The sequence below is a fragment of the Brassica rapa genome, chromosome A02 (genome assembly GCF_000309985.2).
Source record: "Brassica rapa cultivar Chiifu-401-42 chromosome A02, CAAS_Brap_v3.01, whole genome shotgun sequence".
NCBI classification, from domain to species: domain Eukaryota; kingdom Viridiplantae; phylum Streptophyta; class Magnoliopsida; order Brassicales; family Brassicaceae; genus Brassica; species Brassica rapa.
In genome coordinates, this window is record NC_024796.2 from 7,653,639 (window position 1) to 7,672,357 (window position 18,719).

An 18,719-nucleotide genomic window follows, 5' to 3' on the forward strand; every position below is an offset into this window, starting at 1 on the left:
GATGAACTACCGGAACACACGGTCTATCAGGCCTCGCCGAAACAGTTAGAACCCATGGATATTCTCTGTATGATCCCTAACGCCAGTAATGGTCTTGCTGCCAATAAACGTTTCCAGACATAAGATGGGCTATCAATAGCACCTGATAGCAAAGGCGAACTAAGTCTGAAGTACTTCTCTTATAGTACCCTTGCAAGAAGAGAATTTTGAAATGGTTTCAGACGCCATAACTGTTTTGCTAGCAAAGCCAAATTAAAGTCATGGATCATACGGAAACCAAAACCACCTTCCTATTTTTAATTACAAAGTTTCTCCCATTTTGCCCAATGCATCCTCTCTTAGATGGATTTGAGCTCCACCAGAATCTAGCAATGGCAATCACAATTTTTTTTTTCAAATATCCAATGAACCATAAAGATGGACATAACATAGGTCAAAAGGGCTATGCAATGGATTTTATCAGGATTTCCTTCACTCCTCTCGATAACCATTATGCAGACCATCCATTAACTCTATGTTGTAATCTATCTATTAAAAATGCAAAGATTTTACATTTAGATCCACTGATATCCTCCATAATTCCCAAGTAGGATCCCATCCCTCCTTCATTATCAATTCCCAAAGAGGTTTTGATTTTTTTGTTTTATACCCGCAGACTCTCTCTTACCAAAGAGTAGAGCAGACTTTTCAAAAGTAATATACTAGCCCGATATCTTTCCATAAATCCTAACATCTTTCATTACTTCATCAAATTTATGGGGTTCCGCCTTGTAGAAGAAAATGCTATCATCAACAAAAAAGGGTGGGACACCGGGGGGGGGGGGGGGGGCTAGCACGTGACATCTGCACCAGTTATCTTCTGTTGATTCTCCACATGATTGATCGCCTGACCTATTATATTTTTTTAAACTAGTGAAATTAATTGTAAAATTTTAGGTACAAGAAACTTTAGCAATAAAGAATTTGATTTGTTTTGTCAAAATCTAAAAATATCCGAACCCGACCTGAAATAACTCAACCCGAACTAAAAATATCTGAACCCAACCCGATATGTAAGAATACCGAACGGGTTCTAGACCTCTATACCAAAATACCCAATCCAAACCTGAACGGGTACATGAATGTCTAGGCCTAAAAGTACTTTTGAAAGTGATGATATAAGTTTTTTTTCTAGTAAGTTCTATAACTTTATATAGACTTTGTTTTCTTATTTTATAGTTTTAAATTTATCTATTTTTCCATTTTAATTTTTTTATTTACCATTATTATTATTTTGGAATATTATTTTTTACAAAAAGATAGACAATAGAAAAAAACTAAATATTATACTCGAACTGCTTGGAGTATCTTTCCATCTTCTCTTTCTCAATAAGGGTTTTCGAGATGATTCCAGGGTCACTTGCGAAGTGGGTTTTGTTGTTTTCTCTAGCATAATTCATCTCGATGACTTACCTATGTAAGGCTTCGATCTGGGCTCGTAATTCAGTGTCAGCCGCGGTGGCCAAGGATTGCTCACATATATTCACGTTTGGTCGTCACGTAGTCTTCCTCCTCCTTCTAATGTAAAATTTAGCAGGAAACAAAAAGAAAATAGATAAAAGTAGTATTTTATTGAATGATGCATGAGTACAACCTATTCGTTTGTGAACCCTTATTCTAGATGCATGCTTCTATTGCTGAGAGCGAGTAGAGAAGTTTCCTAAAAAAATTTAAGAAATGATACGCGCCTCACGCGCTTGACTCTTTTCTCTCCCAAGACGCGAAGCCTTTCGTTTCTCCTTCACCGTCGCCGATCTCGGCGGCGGCTCCCACCCGCCCTCATGGCAAAAAAGAAAACCCCAAAAAGAGGGTCGTATCCCCACTGGAGCGACCAACACCTCCTCAAGAAAGAAACCTTCATCGGCGCCTGATTCATCCTCAGCCGCTAAATCAAAGAAAACCTCTGTCTCCTCTCTGGTAGAATCCCCTACCCAGACGACTCAGACCCCCATCCCTGCCCAGGAAGTCGCTATCCCCTCTCTGGCCATGGACACCGAAACCCCCAAATCTAAAACCCTAGCTACAGAAAACCCTACTGTACCTAGCTCCGCAACCAATTCTTCGGTTCCTACGGAGACTGGAAAAGCCACTGCAACAGATAAAGCTCCGCCTCCTATCGCGACTCAACAGTCACCGGCGGACCTTTGGAAAGGCTTTGTAAAAGAAGCCTCTGTGAAACTCTCTCCAAAGGAGACTCCTTACATACTAGAGTCTGGCGAGAAATGTGTAACGATTCCGAATGCAGTGGTTGAGAAAAACAAGAAAGCTTGGGAGTGTTTCATCCTGGGCCAGTTCTACGAAGAAGCCCCCGCTCGAGGAGCCGTTCATGCTATCGTGAATGGAATCTGGAGTCGTCAAAGACGGGACATAACAGTCAACAAGATGGACGGAAACGTTTACCTTTTCCGTGTACCCTGCCCCAATGCTCGGCGCCGCATCCTCAGCCAAAACCTGTGGCAAATCGATGGCCAAACCATGTTTGTTGCCAAATGGTCCCCGGGAATCCAACAAATTAAACCTGAGTTGAAAATGGTTCCGGTCTGGCTTGAGCTAACTGGTGTTCCTTTACAGTTCTTCAACAAAGACGCCCTTCAGGAGATTGCAGGGCTCGTTGGGCATCCTGTGTGCTTACACCCTGCAACAGAAAACCTCACTAACATTGAGGTTGCAAAAGTTTATACTGTAATTGATCCTCGTGAGCCTCTACCGGAATTCGTCAACGCACGGTTCGAAGGAGGTGACACAAGGAGAATAGCTGTTTCTTGCCCATGGCTTCCCTCTCGCTGTGAGTTTTGTAAGAAGTTTGGGCACACCATTTCACGGTGTAAAACTGCTCCTCGAACCTGTGAAACTTGCAACTCGGTGAAGCATGCTACCGCTGCCTGCCCGAGAACAAACCACCTCCCTCCTGACCTCAGGAAACAGAAGGGCAAGGCACCTATAAAAAGTTTGCTTCCAATTGTGGGACAGCCAAAGACGGTTCGGAAAACGAAAGGAACTACACCTGTGGAGACTTTCGAAACTGTGGCTTCAAACTATAGGGGCACAGGAACTCAAAAGAACTCAGCTGTTGTCCGCTCCTCTAGTGAGCAAAGTGATCACACGGTCTCTACCCACCATGATTTGAGCAACGGGAGTCTATATGTGGACTTATCTGCTGATGGAAAGCTACCTGAACAGCTTCCTAGCTCTACTTCCTCGTCCGATTCGTCTCTCTCAGCGGATGAAGATGATCCAGATGATGACAGTGATGAGTTCATTGAGTTCTTCTCCAAACGCTATCAGAAGCGGGCGAAGTTGAAAGCTAGGGCTGGAGGCTCTTAAACCCTCCAAACCCCCCCCCCCCTCTTTTTATGGATTTTTTTTCTTGGAATGTTAGAGGAATAAATAATTCTGTAAAGCAGCGTAGCTTTCGGAAATGGATTCGCAAATATAATCCTTCTTTTGGTTGCCTCGTTGAGACTCATGTACAGCAGATTAATGCGGTCTCTACGATAAATAACATCTTGCCTGGTTGGGTTTCTGAGGAGAACTATGAGTTTTCTGATCTTGGAAAGCTCTGGGTCGTCTGGAAACCTTCAGTGCAGATGAAAATAATATCTAAGTCCCTCCAAATGATCACCTGTCTTGTCAAGCTGCCATTTCAGTCGTGTGAGTTCGGAGTGTCTTTTGTCTACGGTTCAAATTGCAGAAAAGAACGAAGACTATTATGGGGCGAGCTTGAAACCACTTCTTGCTTACCTCAGCTTTGCGGTCTTCCTTGGATTGTTACGGGTGATTTCAACGAGATCATCTCACCCTCAGAACACTCCCGCGCTGATCAATCAACCTCATCAAGGGTATGCGAGACTTCAGGGAATGCCTTCAAAGGTGCTCTCTTTCTGATCTCCAGTTCAGTGGTACTACTTTTACCTGGTCCAACTCATCAGTCTCCAAGAAGCTTGATCGTGTCCTTTGTAATGAAGAGTGGTTGGAACGGTCTCCTGAATCTATTGCAGTCTTTGGGGAACCAGGAATGTCTGATCACAGTCCTTGTTGTGTTTTCTTTGATCAATTGAAACCCCTACAGAAGCGATCCTTCAGATTCTTTGCCCACTTGAACCTGCACCCTGATTTTGCAGAGCTTATCAAAACAACGTGGAACTCTTTGTCGTTTCATGGTTCAAAGCAGCTTTGTGTGTCTAAGAAGCTAAAGCACCTGAAGCCTCTTATTCGTTCATTCCATAAAGAAAACTACTCGGATTTGGAGAAGCGAGTCCAAGAAGCTTTTGATCACCTCACCCGATGCCATCACCTGTCTCTAACTCACCCAAGCTCTACGACCTATGAAGCAGAGCGGGAAGCCCATTCAAAATGGTTTGAGTTAGCTCGAGCTGAAGACAAATTCCTCAGACAACGTTCTCGGATCCAATGGACAGTGGATGGAGACGCAAACACAACCTTCTATCACCGAGTTATAAGGGTCAGACAGAATCAAAACCACATCCACTTCCTCATTGATGACGATGACACGGTGATTGATACTCTTGATGGAGTTAAGCAGCATGCTGTAGCGTATTTCCAACGGCTGCTTGGTGGTTCTAACGCGCCAACAACCTCCACGCCAGAGGACATTGCTTCTCTCATGCAAGTTAAATGCTCTCAGAATGCTATCACTGCTCTATCGACTCCCTTCACCGACATGGACATCCAAGATGCTTTCATGTCTCTTCCAAGGAATAAATCCCCTGGCCCGGATGGTTACCCTGCTGAGTTCTTCATCGGACATTGGAAAGCTGTTGGCCGAGACATGATAGGTGCAGTCAGAGAATTCTTGAACACAGGGGAGCTTTTACAGCAATGGAATGCGACCCTTATCACTTTGGTCCCTAAGAAGGTCAATGCAAATAAGATTACTGAGTTCAGACCTATCTCTTGCTGCAATACAGTCTACAAAGTGGCCTCAAAGCTCCTTGCCAACAGACTGAAGGTGCACTTGCCGGCCCTAATCTCGAGCTCCCAGTCGGCTTTTGTTCCAGGTCGTCTGCTAGTTGAGAATGTTCTTCTAGCCACAGAACTTGTCTCGGGTTACAACTGGAAAAAAATCTCAAAGCGTTGCATGCTAAAGGTTGATCTCCAAAAAGCATTTGATACCCTTGATTGGGACTTCATTCTCCATACCCTGGAAGCACTTGATTTCCCTCCAGTTTTCAGAAACCTTATCAAGAAATGCCTGACAACTACTCAATTCTCAGTGGCTATAAACGGCGAGTCTTGTGGCTACTTCAAAGGAACAAGGGGTCTCCGCCAAGGTGATCCACTCTCTCCTTACCTATTTGTCCTTGCTTTGGAAGTATTCTCTCAGCAACTAAAACAGAAGTACTTAGATGGTTCCATTGGATACCATCCAAACACGGCTGTTCTCCAGATCACACATCTCTCCTTTGCTGATGATCTAATGATTTTCACTGATGGAACATCCCGCTCTGTACAATGTATCGCTGACACCATGGAGGAATTTGCTTTATGGTCGGGGCTGAGAATGAATAGGGCAAAGACTGAACTCTTCACCGCTGGTCTGAACGATGCAGAGACTCTTGACATCTCTAGGCTTGGATTCAACATGGGTTCAATGCCAATCCGGTATCTTGGGCTGCCATTGATGTATAGGAAGCTGAGGATAACAGATTACAGATCTCTGGTGGAAAAGATCTCTTCAAACTTCAACTGCTGGTCTGCTAAGGCGCTTTCCTTTGCTGGCAGGAGACAGCTCCTATCCTCTGTCATCTATGGATCAATAAACTTTTGGACGTCTGCTTTCATTCTACCTAAAGGATGCATAAAGAAAATTGAAAGTATGTGCTCTAAATTCTTATGGGGTGGAACTGAAACGAAGAAATGCATTGCTAAAGTTTCGTGGCAAACAGTTTGTCTCCCTAAGCGTGAAGGTGGCATGGGCTTAAGAGACATCAGTCTTTGGAATAAAACTCTGTGTTTAAAGCTGATCTGGAAACTATTCTCTAAAAATGACTCCCTTTGGGCTAGCTGGGTGAAAGAATACCGGATGAAGGGAGAGAACCTCTGGTCCCTTGTTGCAGAGAAAACCACATCCTCGACTTGGAAAGCGTTACTATCGTTGAGGGGCCTAGCAGCTCAATTCATAAGAGCTAAAATTGGGAATGGTCATAGGATAAGCTTTTGGTTTGATCACTGGACTCCTTTAGGTCCTCTCATCCATAGATTTGGTGACTTGGGGCCAAGGGAACTATCTACCTCTATCTCCGCTACCGTCTCTGAAACTTGTACTCAATCTGGCTGGCTTCTTCGTGGTGCTCGATCCCCAGCAGCAGAGGAGCTACAGACTCATCTCACAACTATCTTGCTTCCTGCTCTCTCCCCAACAGAGGACTCCTATGCCTGGGAAATTGAAGGAACCGAGCTGAACTCTTTCTCTACTCGTAAGACTTGGAACGTGGTTCGAAATAGGGAAGAGGAGAAAGATTGGACTCGAAATATCTGGTTCAAAGGTCATGTTCCCCGTCAGGCTTTCACGGCGTGGGTAGCTCACCAAGATCGCCTCCCTACCAAGGCAAGATTGATAAGGTGGGATTTGAATATATCGCCTTCTTGCTGTCTCTGTAACAGGGTGGATGAAACCAGAACACATTTATTCCTGCAATGTGAAATCAGTGAGGAAATTTGGGGCTTGGTTCTGAGAAGACTTGGGTATTCTCATCGCGCATTCCACACTTGGATAGCTTTTGCAAAATGGATAGCACTGAACGACCCTGTCACCAGTAGAACCCTTAAGAGGCTGGTCTCACAAGCTACAATCTCAAGCATCTGGACTGAGAGGAATAAGCGCCTTCATGACTCAGAATCCCGAACTCCAGCAGCTATTTTCAAGGTGATTGATCGCTTCATCAGAGATACCCTCCTAGGAAAAAGGAAGCTCAAACGCTTTCAGCCTCTGATGCAGCTTTGGTTACGATATGAGTAGAACACTTGATCTCTTTATTGTCAACTTAGCCTTGTTTATTTTTTGCCTTGGCTAATTTGACCTAGTTTAAAACCCCTTTTGTATAGTTACAAACTCTTCTCATATTAATATGAAATTCACATTTTGGCAAAAAAAATATTCTAGGGTTTAGGAGTCCCTTTATAGGTCATTGTTGTCTAACTCTAGGTTACATCCTCCATATCTTGAAATATGGAAAGATCATTTAGGCTTCGAATGGTAAAAGCAGTTCAAGCGGGACAGATCAAGCAGGACAAGTGCAGATCAAGCAGGACAAGTGCAGATCAAGCAGGACAAGTGCAGATCAAGCGGATCATGCATGAGAGAACCAGATCAAATAATTTATTATAACTTATGAATGACAAAATCAGTTCAAAACTGTATATCATATATTAAAACTATAAAAATGACACTTAGATATCTAAACAAATATCTTAGATTTTATAGGATAGGCCGAAATGCATGTAAATGTTGATAATACACAGCATATAGCTACCTTAACGGAACCAATAAATTTGTGTATTGGATTAAAAATCGAGAGGAATCACGGATATAGTTTAAAAATATTTTATAAGATACTTATACTTCTTTTATTTTCTTATTTATAAAAATTAAAAATTATATGACAAAAAATAATAAGTAGAAAATGATAATTTTGTATTGTTAAAGTTGTAAATAAAATAGAAAATATTGTATTCATAAAACTAGATAAATATATTTTAAAAATTATGTGTTGTAACAAAGTTATTTATTGACCAAACAAAAAAAACAGATCAACACCACCAAATGTTGGCGGGTGAGATCTGCATGCAGATCTCCTGCTTTTTCCAGAAAAAAACAAAAAATATTGAACTGCATGCAGATCTTCCGCTTGAACTTCTTTTACAAACAGAAAATGGTGAATGGTGAATGCAGTGCGAGAGAATTGCATGTGCAGGAGAACTGCACTTGTCCCGCTCCTCTATTCGGACACTTAGTAGAAGTTTTCTGTTTTATCCGGATGCATGAGGAAAACATGACTTGGAAACCAGAAAACCATTACGAAAAGAAAGCCATTGTCCTACTCTAAACAGAAAAAAATTGCTTCCTAAATTAAATATTCCTAACCGTCATAATTAATAGTAACATATATCAAATTTTTTTAACAATAACATATATCAACATTTGGTGAATTATTATTATCATATCGACCATGTTTACGTCAATGTGTTCAGGTTATATAATAAAATTTGGTGTCTGATACTAGTAGCATATAAGTAAAAGATATTATTACAAACAACTAATTATATCTAGTTTATTTAATACTTCCAATGAGTATTTCAAAGTTATCAGTTAAATCATTCGTGTTTATTTTTGCTTAAATTTGATTCATCTAGTAGAGTAGAAGAAAGAAACAAGTTGAAAAGATGCATGCACCACATCACAAAAAGGTGCATAACCATCACCACTCATTATGGTTCTAGTAGAAGATGGGGACATGGCATTCACTTGTGGGCTCTTCAAATCTAATTTGCAATCAAAAGTATTATGGGTCCCCGCGTATTTGGGGGAAGCCACTAGCCAGCTTCTTCTCCAAATCTAGCCGCCCAAATTATTAGTAGTAAATAAAACACTCTAGGAGTAATGATCGGTACTGATTTAACAAATCATCCCTTGATGAATGATAGTAGTGTACTAATTCTTGCTCTTTAATTCGTGGTCACACAAAATAGTACGTAGCCTTTATGAAACAAATTTTATGGACTGTCTCAAGTCATTAATGTGTCTTACAAAATTAAACAATGGTTGATTTAATGTAAGATAATAGTAGTTGAGAATTAACTGTGACGAGACTCCAAGGAGGATCTCTTGTTTGATATAAACTATGCATGTCATGAGTATCATGCACTAGTCAATATGATTATGAGTCTTAGCTCCGTTCGTTGCAACGTTCAGTGAATCTTAGATATCAAAAGATTTCTAATTACACATTATCTGGTTAGCCGATATTCAGATACATAATAAATGACTGGCTGAAGTTGACAAAAAAATGATTGACTGATATCCAAAAGATTCTTTTATGCAAACATGGTAAACACAGAGAATTAATTATAACAATTAGAAAATTATTCGAAGAGGATTGTGCTATTGATCTTGTATTCTTGTGTTCATATCTAACTTTCTAGAATTGAGGTTTTACACTTTAATTAATCATTCAAGCGGGTTTTTACCTTGACTTCCACTATATGTTTGTATGTTGTTTGCTATTGAGTAAAAAATGCTACTCAATAAACGTCTCCCTACTACTTTTGTGAAACTTCACTAGTTTTTCTGGTCGAATGTTTGTTTAACTCGTACTGTTTTCTTTTCTTCTTTCTTTTAATTCTTTTGTAACAAAACTCACTGTTTTCTAAATAAAATTTTAACACTAACGAAAACAGCTTGTTCTACTACTGTCGTTTACCTAAATCGAAAAAGGAAAACAAATGTGAACTAGGTTGTTTTTTAGGAAACCTATTCGTATTAGAAACATAATCATAACCTACAATTTTTGTCTTTCATAGATGATGAAACTCATAATATGTAATCATAATATGGCACATTGGGATGAGAGAGAGAGAGAGAGAGGAAGAGCAATAAAGCGTCGCTCATGTATTTCGTGGTAAGAGTAAATGATATTTCAGATCTTCGTAGTGATTAAAGTTTGAGTAGGACCCATCTCATTCACCTCTTCAGCTACTTCTACATTTTTGTTTCTACTAGAATCGATTTTAATTTTTACCCAAATAAACAAATAAAAATAAAGTGTTATCCTTCAAGAGCTTAGATTCTTCTAGTACAAACCTTTGCCAGTTTATGTATATTCACCTTTTACCATTGATATGTAACAGAAAGAGATATACACTGTTATACTGACTACCGAATTACAGAGACGAGAGACGTGTAGGCATGTAATGCGTAGGTAGGTTGCAAGCGGAAATGAAGGAAATTAAATTTTTGTCATGCAAATGTAATAAAAGCACATAGAAAGAGACAAATATGTTATATTCCCTCCGTTTTTTAATATAAGTCGTTTTACAGCTATGTACATAGATTAAGATTTTCATTAATTTCTTATATTTTCTAAACAAAAACATCATTAATTATTTACATAACCACAATTCAACCAATAGAAAAATATAAAATATATTATCATTGGTCAGACAACATTAATTATTAATAAATGTTACATAGAAAACTGAAAACGACATATAGTTTGAAACAAAAAAGTTTCTCTAAAACGACTTATATTGAAAAACAGAGAGAGTAGTATTATTACTGTTGAAGTTTGAATTTTAAATTTTAAATGGAGAAACGAAAATGGCTGGCTCCTAAATTCAAGCTTATAAAATTTGCATATAATATATTTGTGTCATGGCTGGCTTCATATTTTCTGTTCTTTTCTGAAGAAATTTTGCAATTTTTGCATATAATATATTTGTTCATTGATTCTCGTGAGTAATTAGTATTTAAATTTGGAGGATTGCTGTTATTATTCACTTGCTTATCGTTAGGTTCATCATTGTTTGTATTTACTTCTCTTAAGAATCGTATATTCGTACCCCTTGATGTATCTCAAAGAATAAACAATATAATGGCGACCGGAGTTAGGGTTTAGAGCTGATTTTAGTTCAAAGTTACGAATTTAGGGTATGTTTTTTTCCTTTTCTGCATCGGTTGCAGGATGTAGGTGTAGGCATTTAGCCAGTTAGGGCATACTGTGTTTTGGTCCCAATTGCGACTCTAACAGTCAAATTCACTACTACGTGAGTACTGAGTCGTCAGCTACACATACAATCTCGCACTCGTATATACGCACTTTTCTATAACGACTACGTAATTTTACATGCGTGATCATATATAATATATATACTTTTTTTTTTTTTTTATAATATATATACTTATAATGCAGTGTGTGTTATCTGATGCGTTTGTTAGTTTAACCTAAACGTGATTACTTCAACAAGAAGAGTATTTTTGAGTGGTGCGAGATCTTAATTCGAGTCTGGTGCTATATTTACAAATAAAATATTTTAAATTTGTAGTCTTGGATATATCTAGAAGACTACATGCCAAAGACTTTAACCTAGAATTTTATTTTAAACATTTGGAGCGAATTGTGAGTCGGTTGTGTTCTCATAACTGGAGACGTGATATATATATTAAAGCCTCATAATTCCACGATGCACGGCTATACAAAAGATGGAACTACAAATTATCTATTTAGTCCTAAATTATTAGTAAGTTCTTTTACATCATTAATCCATATCCATCAATCCATCGTGTATTCATTATAAAACTTTCAGAGCATTAGTCTAAAACACATCACACATTTCTCATGTTTTAATGTGTAATATTAAATTACAAGAAAACTTGTTGGATCCCGAAAAAAGATTTGACCAAATATTCCTTAGAGTATGTGTTTTCAAATCTAGCTAACTCCACAAATAACACTGAAATGTGTTAAGTATTAAGACAAAATAAACTTTATATTGAAGAAAAACATGTTTATATAAGTTCTATATATAGTATTTATTAATTTATACTTTATAGTTTAGATAAACTATATATTAACTATGTTTTCTAAAATTTATACTTATTACTTATTAAATTTATACTTATTACTTATTAACTATGTTTTCTAAAACATGTTTACTTATTTTTTATTATTGTATTATCTTTTTAATTTTTAGAATATGAGTTTATTTTTAATTTTTAATTTATATATTTTATGCTGTATTTGCAAATATGTAAATATTGTTTCTCAAGAAAAAATGTATGCAAAATATGAAGCATGTATGATGATAATGATAAATGTGCATGAAGGAGTAGAATCTTAGGCACGGAGATGGCGTGTCTGATCTTTGAAAGCCGCCCACCATCTTTATTATATATATTTGATTCCCAAGTACTGATTTCTGCTCAACTTGCAGATACTTTGTTTCATGAACTAACTCTCTTTCTCACATTCGATTTCTGATTAATTGCTGCAAAAGTCAATTAGTATTATTTTTAAAAGGGCAATAAATTTCACCATATATTCTTTTAGTCTTTCGAGTTTTATTTGTTTGTGATTAGTAATTATCGACACCAACTCATGACTTCTTAATTGAGACTACAGGAAGAATATAATGAAGTTTCGTTATATCATTTGAACTGAAATAAATTTACCTCAATCGTCAAGAGCAACGGTGTTATAGAATTATTGATTTGGATTTAAGAAATAAATAGCGAAAGACAAAACGGTACGAATGTAGTAATTAAAATCATGTCATAGTCTCCACAAAAGGGTACATTTATGAAATTTAATAACGTCTTGGATCGGATTCATATCTCAAATTAATATCATGCAAGCATGATAAAACTTTAATTACATTTCTATGTTTGATATATAAAATTATTCATTAACGATACGAACCGTCGATCACTTATTCAAAATTTTGTTTGTCTACATTGTGTTCGTTTCAGTTGCTTAAAGTCGAAAACCTTAATTCTACATTGTACAAACCTTCATGCATGTACACCTTTAACAAGTGTGGAACTCATGACAACTACACATTTGAGATTAATTCGAAATTGATACATATATATTTCATGGGATATACTTATCTGCATGCGTGTTGCATTGAAAAGAAACATACATGATTTTCCTTAATTGATCTCAATTAATTTGGGCTAGAAACAAAACATAACTAAAGGAGAAGAGACCCGTTACTACAAAGACATTGTCAGGTAAAAAATATCTGACAGCCAACACATTAACTTCAAACCTAACGTCTACCTGGTTTTGTCTTGGCTCCAACTTCTTAAATTCTTGTTTATTTTCTAAAACAATTTATTGGATTATTGTCATTAATATATCGTATATACAGAAAACCTACATAGATATTAATGTAGAAAACATTTCTAAAGAAAATTGAAAAGGAAAGTTCAAGTGAAGGGTGGCTCCTCAAGAATCAATTTGATTTTGAAGAGACAAATTGAGGCACGACTAGTATGACATCAAGTATTTATTGCCTTAGATCTATCGCTTGTCTTTTATTTTCTTGAAACGAAATGGTTTTCTCCTTGTATCAGTTTAAAGATCAACTTACAGATGATGAATCTATATTGTGTTTCATTTTGCTTAACACAAAATTTATTCTTAAACCCATATTTTATTTTGGTTTTTTTTTTCAAAATAAATTGACTTGGTATGACATAAAACATGATTGGGATCCATTTGAACCGAACTAACTGTTGTCTAAGCCGATAGGTTTTTCAAAATTTTAAATTAAAAAATAGTGAAATTAAATCAAACTAAATCCGAGTGAGATAAAAAGAAACAACGCCTAAATTGAACTGAAAGTAATGAAATGGATAGGAACTTGTACATAAGAAATAGATAGGAACTAAAAGAATGATTTTTATAAGATTGGAGATATGTAAAATAAACATATACGAAAGTGTGAAAGGTAGAGCATACAAAAATTAATTCGGATTAAAAAGTCTTAAGATTTTGAAGTATACAATATACGAATTAGAAAATTCAGTACGAAAAAGGGTTTTAAGAAGATAATTTATAAGGGCATACGCAAATCACCAAAAGTATAAAAGAAAAAGAAGTTTCCAAAACTCAACTCGACTACATGATTTATAATATGATGGCTAAAACTAGCGAAGGCTTTGCTAATATGCCGATATGCTTGAAATTGCAAAAACTGTCTAAAATTTATAGGTTATTTTTGTTAATAATGCGACTGTACAACATACTTAACAGAAAATATGCGACTGTACAACATATCATTCAATTGATTGTCTCACGAAAGAAGGCGCTAAAATAAATGTGAATGCAGTTAATTTCAAATACCTTTTTCTTTCTTTCTTGTATATGTTTACTTGAAAACCGGGATTGGTCGGACCATTCGCAACCCATATACAGTAGTATAAACGTAGATTAAATACATATGAACGTGCATGTCCGTGTTTGTGTGTACAAAAAAACAATTATACCGAGCTTGTTACTATTGAAAACTTTACGCAAAAACATATCCATAAAAATCTTTTCAAGAGGAACTTATGAATATTTTACTGCATATATATTCAACCTTTATCTCTCTATTTTACAATAAAACGTTCCCTATATTTATATCTAAAACATAAATGACACACACCCAAAAAACCTAGATACTCCCCAAATTTCATCCAACGGCACAAACTGCATAATAAATAACCCCATCAAAATTTTATAATATATTGAAATTTGATAGCGATAGTTTAGTCCTCGATGAATGCTAGTCCCTCATATTTACTCCTTTTGGCATCCTCTCTCTCTCTCTCTCTCTCTCTCTCTCTCTCTCTCTCTCTCTCTCTCTCTCTCTCTCTCTCTCTCTCTCTCTCTCTCTCTCTCTCTCTCTCTCTCTCTCTCTCTCTCTCTCTCTCTCTCTCTTATTTTACTATTTTCTTGTATCCAACCGTAAGACAAAACAACGAACTAGGAAGAGAGAGAGTGAGTAAGAGATTTGTAGTCACAATGCAAGAGATAATATCGGATTTTCTTGAAGAGTGTGAATTCGTTGACACTTCACTAGCCGGTGATGATCTATTTGCTATCTTAGAGAGTCTTGAAGGCGCCGGAGAGATATCCTCCACGCCTGCATCTACACCTAGAGATGGAATCGCAAGTTCAAACGAGTTAGTAAAGGATCAAATCCATGAAACTTCATCTCCTAAGAGGAATAAGAGGAAAAGACTAGAAACCGACAAAGAAGAGGACGAAGAAGAAGACGGAGAAGGAGAAGGGGAAGGGGAGGAAGATAATAAGCAAGATGGGGAACAAAAGATGTCTCATGTAACCGTGGAACGTAACAGGAGAAAGCAAATGAATGAGCACTTGACGGTTCTACGCTCTCTTATGCCTTGTTTCTACGTCAAACGGGTACATGTTCAATGCATCTATACCTTTTCTTAGCCAGTACTTTGGTATATGAGTTGTTGTTGCGCCTGACTAATTAGTCTTCTAAAATATTTGTTCAATTAATCTTTTTGGTATACCTAACTAGCATATATCATTTCTTAGAAACATCAGTTACAACAAAAGCAGCATATCTATGTTTTTATGAATAATGACAATTGTTGAACACAAAAGAGGAATAATGACAATTATAAAGACATTTGGTCCCACTAATAATCTCTATTTCTTTTCTTTCATGTCACAATGTGATAGATAGAGTGTCCTTATTATTAACTTATATTGTTTTTTCTTTTGATCATGATAAAAGGGGGACCAAGCATCGATTATAGGAGGAGTTGTGGAATACATAAGCGAGCTACAACAAGTTCGTCAATCTTTAGAAGCCAAGAAACAACGTAAGACCTACGCGGAAGTCCTAAGCCCGAGACTAGTCTCGAGCCCTCGTCCTTCACCGCCTGTCCTAAGCCCGCGAAAACCGCCTCTTAGTCCTCGCATCAACCACCTTCAGATCCACCACCACCTCCTCCCTCCCATAAGCCCTCGAACCCCTCAGCCCACAAGCCCATACCGAGCCCATCCGCCGCAACTACCACTCATCCCACAGCCTCCTCTTCGTTCTTACAGCTCATTGGCAAGTTGTAGCACCTTAGGGGATCCACCTCCATACTCTCCAGCTTCATCTTCTTCCTCTCCTTCAGTTAGTAGTAACCATGAGAGTAGTATGATAAATGAACTCGTTGCTAACTCAAAGTCGGCTTTGGCTGACGTGGAAGTTAAGTTCTCAGGAGCTAATGTGCTGCTTAAAACGGTGTCGCATAAGATCCCTGGACAGGTTATGAAGATAATCGCTGCTCTTGAGGATTTGGCTCTCGAGATTCTTCAGGTTAATATTAACTCGGTCGACGAAACCATGCTTAATTCTTTCACCATCAAGGTACGTAAGAATAATCATCCTCATTAACTGTTGAATCTGTTTTAAATGAATGTCATATATGGGGAGGGAAGATATGGCAGAGTACTATAACATGTAGAAATATAAGAAATTAGTGTAGATACACAAGTCTTATTATCTACATTGTATATATACATAAGTGCACACAAAGGTATGTCAGATTGCTCACAAGCATACAAAACAAGCCTCTTGTTGTTTTATATTACTCAAAATTTTAATAATGCAGTTGACTTTTTATTTGAACCAAGGCGTGAATTTACACGTGTTCCAATATCTTATTTGCAAATTCATGCGTTTTCTATCTATGTGAAAATTGAAGAGTATTGTTTTTTTTTAAACAAAGTATTGTAAATCTTAAAATTCTATATAAATGACATTTATTCAAATAAGTCAAGCTGATGTGGTTTGCTGGTTTTGTTTATTGGTCAGACTAGATTCTACGTCCGATAGGCGAATGCATACATTCTTCAATAAATAATATAGTCTATTGTGATTTAAAGAAAATGTTATGATATATATTGAAAATGATTATATATATATATATATATATATATATATATCTCCATTGTTGTTTTGACAGATTGGAATTGAGTGCCAACTAAGTGCAGAAGAATTGGCTCAACAAGTTCAGCAAACATTCTGCTAATAAAAGAAGGATTAAATAAGTCTTCCACATAAACCCTAACGAGAGATCAGTACTTACTCACTTTCTCTCCTCATTATCCTTTTAATTATTTTCAAACATTCCTACAAACATATGTCGTTGTTTTGAATAATATTGTTATTTAAGATTTTAAACACAGTAATCAGATATATAACAAATATAAATGAGGTTTTACAAGTTATCAGCTTCATATATAACAGCCTTCGTCACATGTTATTTTATTTAAGTTGTAACAGTACTCCTACCATGTAACTTAATCTTTTTTAATTACATCGAGAATTGTAGCTTGTAAGTTCATGAATGAACATGTGTCTGGCTTTCACGTGGATTTATTTTTTTTAACTTGAATGCAATAGTTAGTATCCTAGAGAAAACTTTTGTTTTACAAAAATACATATTTTATATTTCTAATTTATTTTTTGTCAACTAATAATGAAAAATTGTGAAGTTCAAAAATATTTTCTTAAAATATTATTGGCTTAAAGATACAAGAAATATAAAATTACAAAAAAACTATGCACTTATAACTAAATTTTAATATGTTTCATTAAAAAGTGCGAAAATTCTAAAACATAGATCTTTTAAGAACGTATATTTTATAATTGGTTTTTTGTTATAATTTATTTTTTAAATCAATGTAAAATTTATTCAAAGAAAATGACACTTACACCAAGGGCTCTTATTCAGAAAGTATTTTTTTTTCTGATAGTAAAAGAATTAAATAATGAAACCTATTTTGCTAGAACATCTTTAATGGTAAACTTCATTTAAATTTTTTTTTTTGAAGTTTTTCAAAAAATAAAGCAACATGTCCTCCAACGGGTTGCTTCATATTTTTCTTCAAAAAAATATATTCTAAGTATATTCTATCACCACTTTATAGTTTATTTATTAGTAACATCTTATACTTTTTCAAATTTACTAATTTTACTCATCTATTTTGTTTTAACATTAATTCGACCCAATTACTATTTATTATAAGTTAATAATTATTATATGATACAATTATTACACATTTAACATAAATAAACAAACAAAAAAATTTAGAATTTATAAAGAAACACTAAATACATATATCTCTTAAGTATTTAACAAAAGTATTTAAAAAACAAAATTGAGTTTATTTTATTCTAAATTCTTCTAAATCAAACATAAGATAATTAATTATTAATAACTTCATGTTTTTCGTTATTAACATTCAATTAGATAAAAGTAATCATATAAAAATTAATTGGATGTCATTAACCCTTCTAATTTGTTAAGTGCAATATAACAATAAATAAAAGTTAAGAATTAGTTTGTAAATAAAAAAAATTATTTTCAAAAAATGAAGAGCATAACAATATTTCTTCAAATTTGAAGAAATATTGTTCAATTATTCAAAATTCAAAGAAATGAATAAAAAAATGAAGTAACATTAGAATAAAAAATAAAGCAAAAGGTAGAAAATGAAGCATTATTAGAGATGCTCTTATACTGTATATATACTACTTATCTAACTATTTTATAGAATTTTGTTATGGATAATTTACATATGTGGATGGCCATTATAATATTTATCTTCTAGAATATTTTAGATATTCTAGATCTTTAGATTAAATTAAAATTTTCAATTGTATATCTATATAAGTATTATTACTCATGTAATAAACACACAAAAAATATCTTCCATTCACAACATTTATCATCACAATAGTTTATTTCGGTCGCAGTGTCGTTTCATTCTCCTATACTCTTGGTCGTTCAACATGGTTAGTAGTCTCACTGCTTATGATTCCAATAATCGAGCATTCATTTTTTTTTATTAATTTCCGTTAGAATACTATGCCGATCAATCTAAACATGCATAGATATATTTTTTGTAACAAACATGCATAGATATTCATTGCTTTGATAATATAATAATGAATCAGCTGTATTGTTTGACTTAGTTTCATTCATATAATTAGATGTTTGTTTTGGTAAAATATAACGATTAATATTTACTTTTATATCTGATGATTATAATAAACTTACTATAAAATATTTAGTCTCACAATATATCTATTTTGGTTATTCCAGTCATGTACAGGGGCGGACGGACGTTGTTGACTAC

The 18,719-nt window shown here is 35.6% G+C and overlaps 1 protein-coding gene across 2 annotated transcripts; it reads left to right on the plus strand.

Annotated features, from left to right (window-relative positions):
• Nucleotides 1–7,299: 7,299 nt before the first annotated feature.
• On the plus strand, nt 7,300–16,952 carry LOC103852045 (transcription factor SPEECHLESS). 2 transcript variants are annotated; one of them, XM_009128936.3, is made up of 3 exons: nt 14,419–14,972; nt 15,316–15,942; nt 16,541–16,952. In XM_009128936.3, exons 1-3 carry the CDS (start codon nt 14,568–14,570, stop codon nt 16,604–16,606), a joined length of 1,098 nt encoding a protein of 365 aa, XP_009127184.1. In that variant the 5' UTR covers nt 14,419–14,567; the 3' UTR covers nt 16,607–16,952. The 2 variants fall into 2 exon arrangements, with proteins under 2 accessions (XP_033139993.1, XP_009127184.1); XM_033284102.1 differs by lacking the exon at nt 16,541–16,952 and having other exon boundaries at nt 7,300–14,972; nt 15,316–16,203.
• Nucleotides 16,953–18,719: the final 1,767 nt, after the last annotated feature.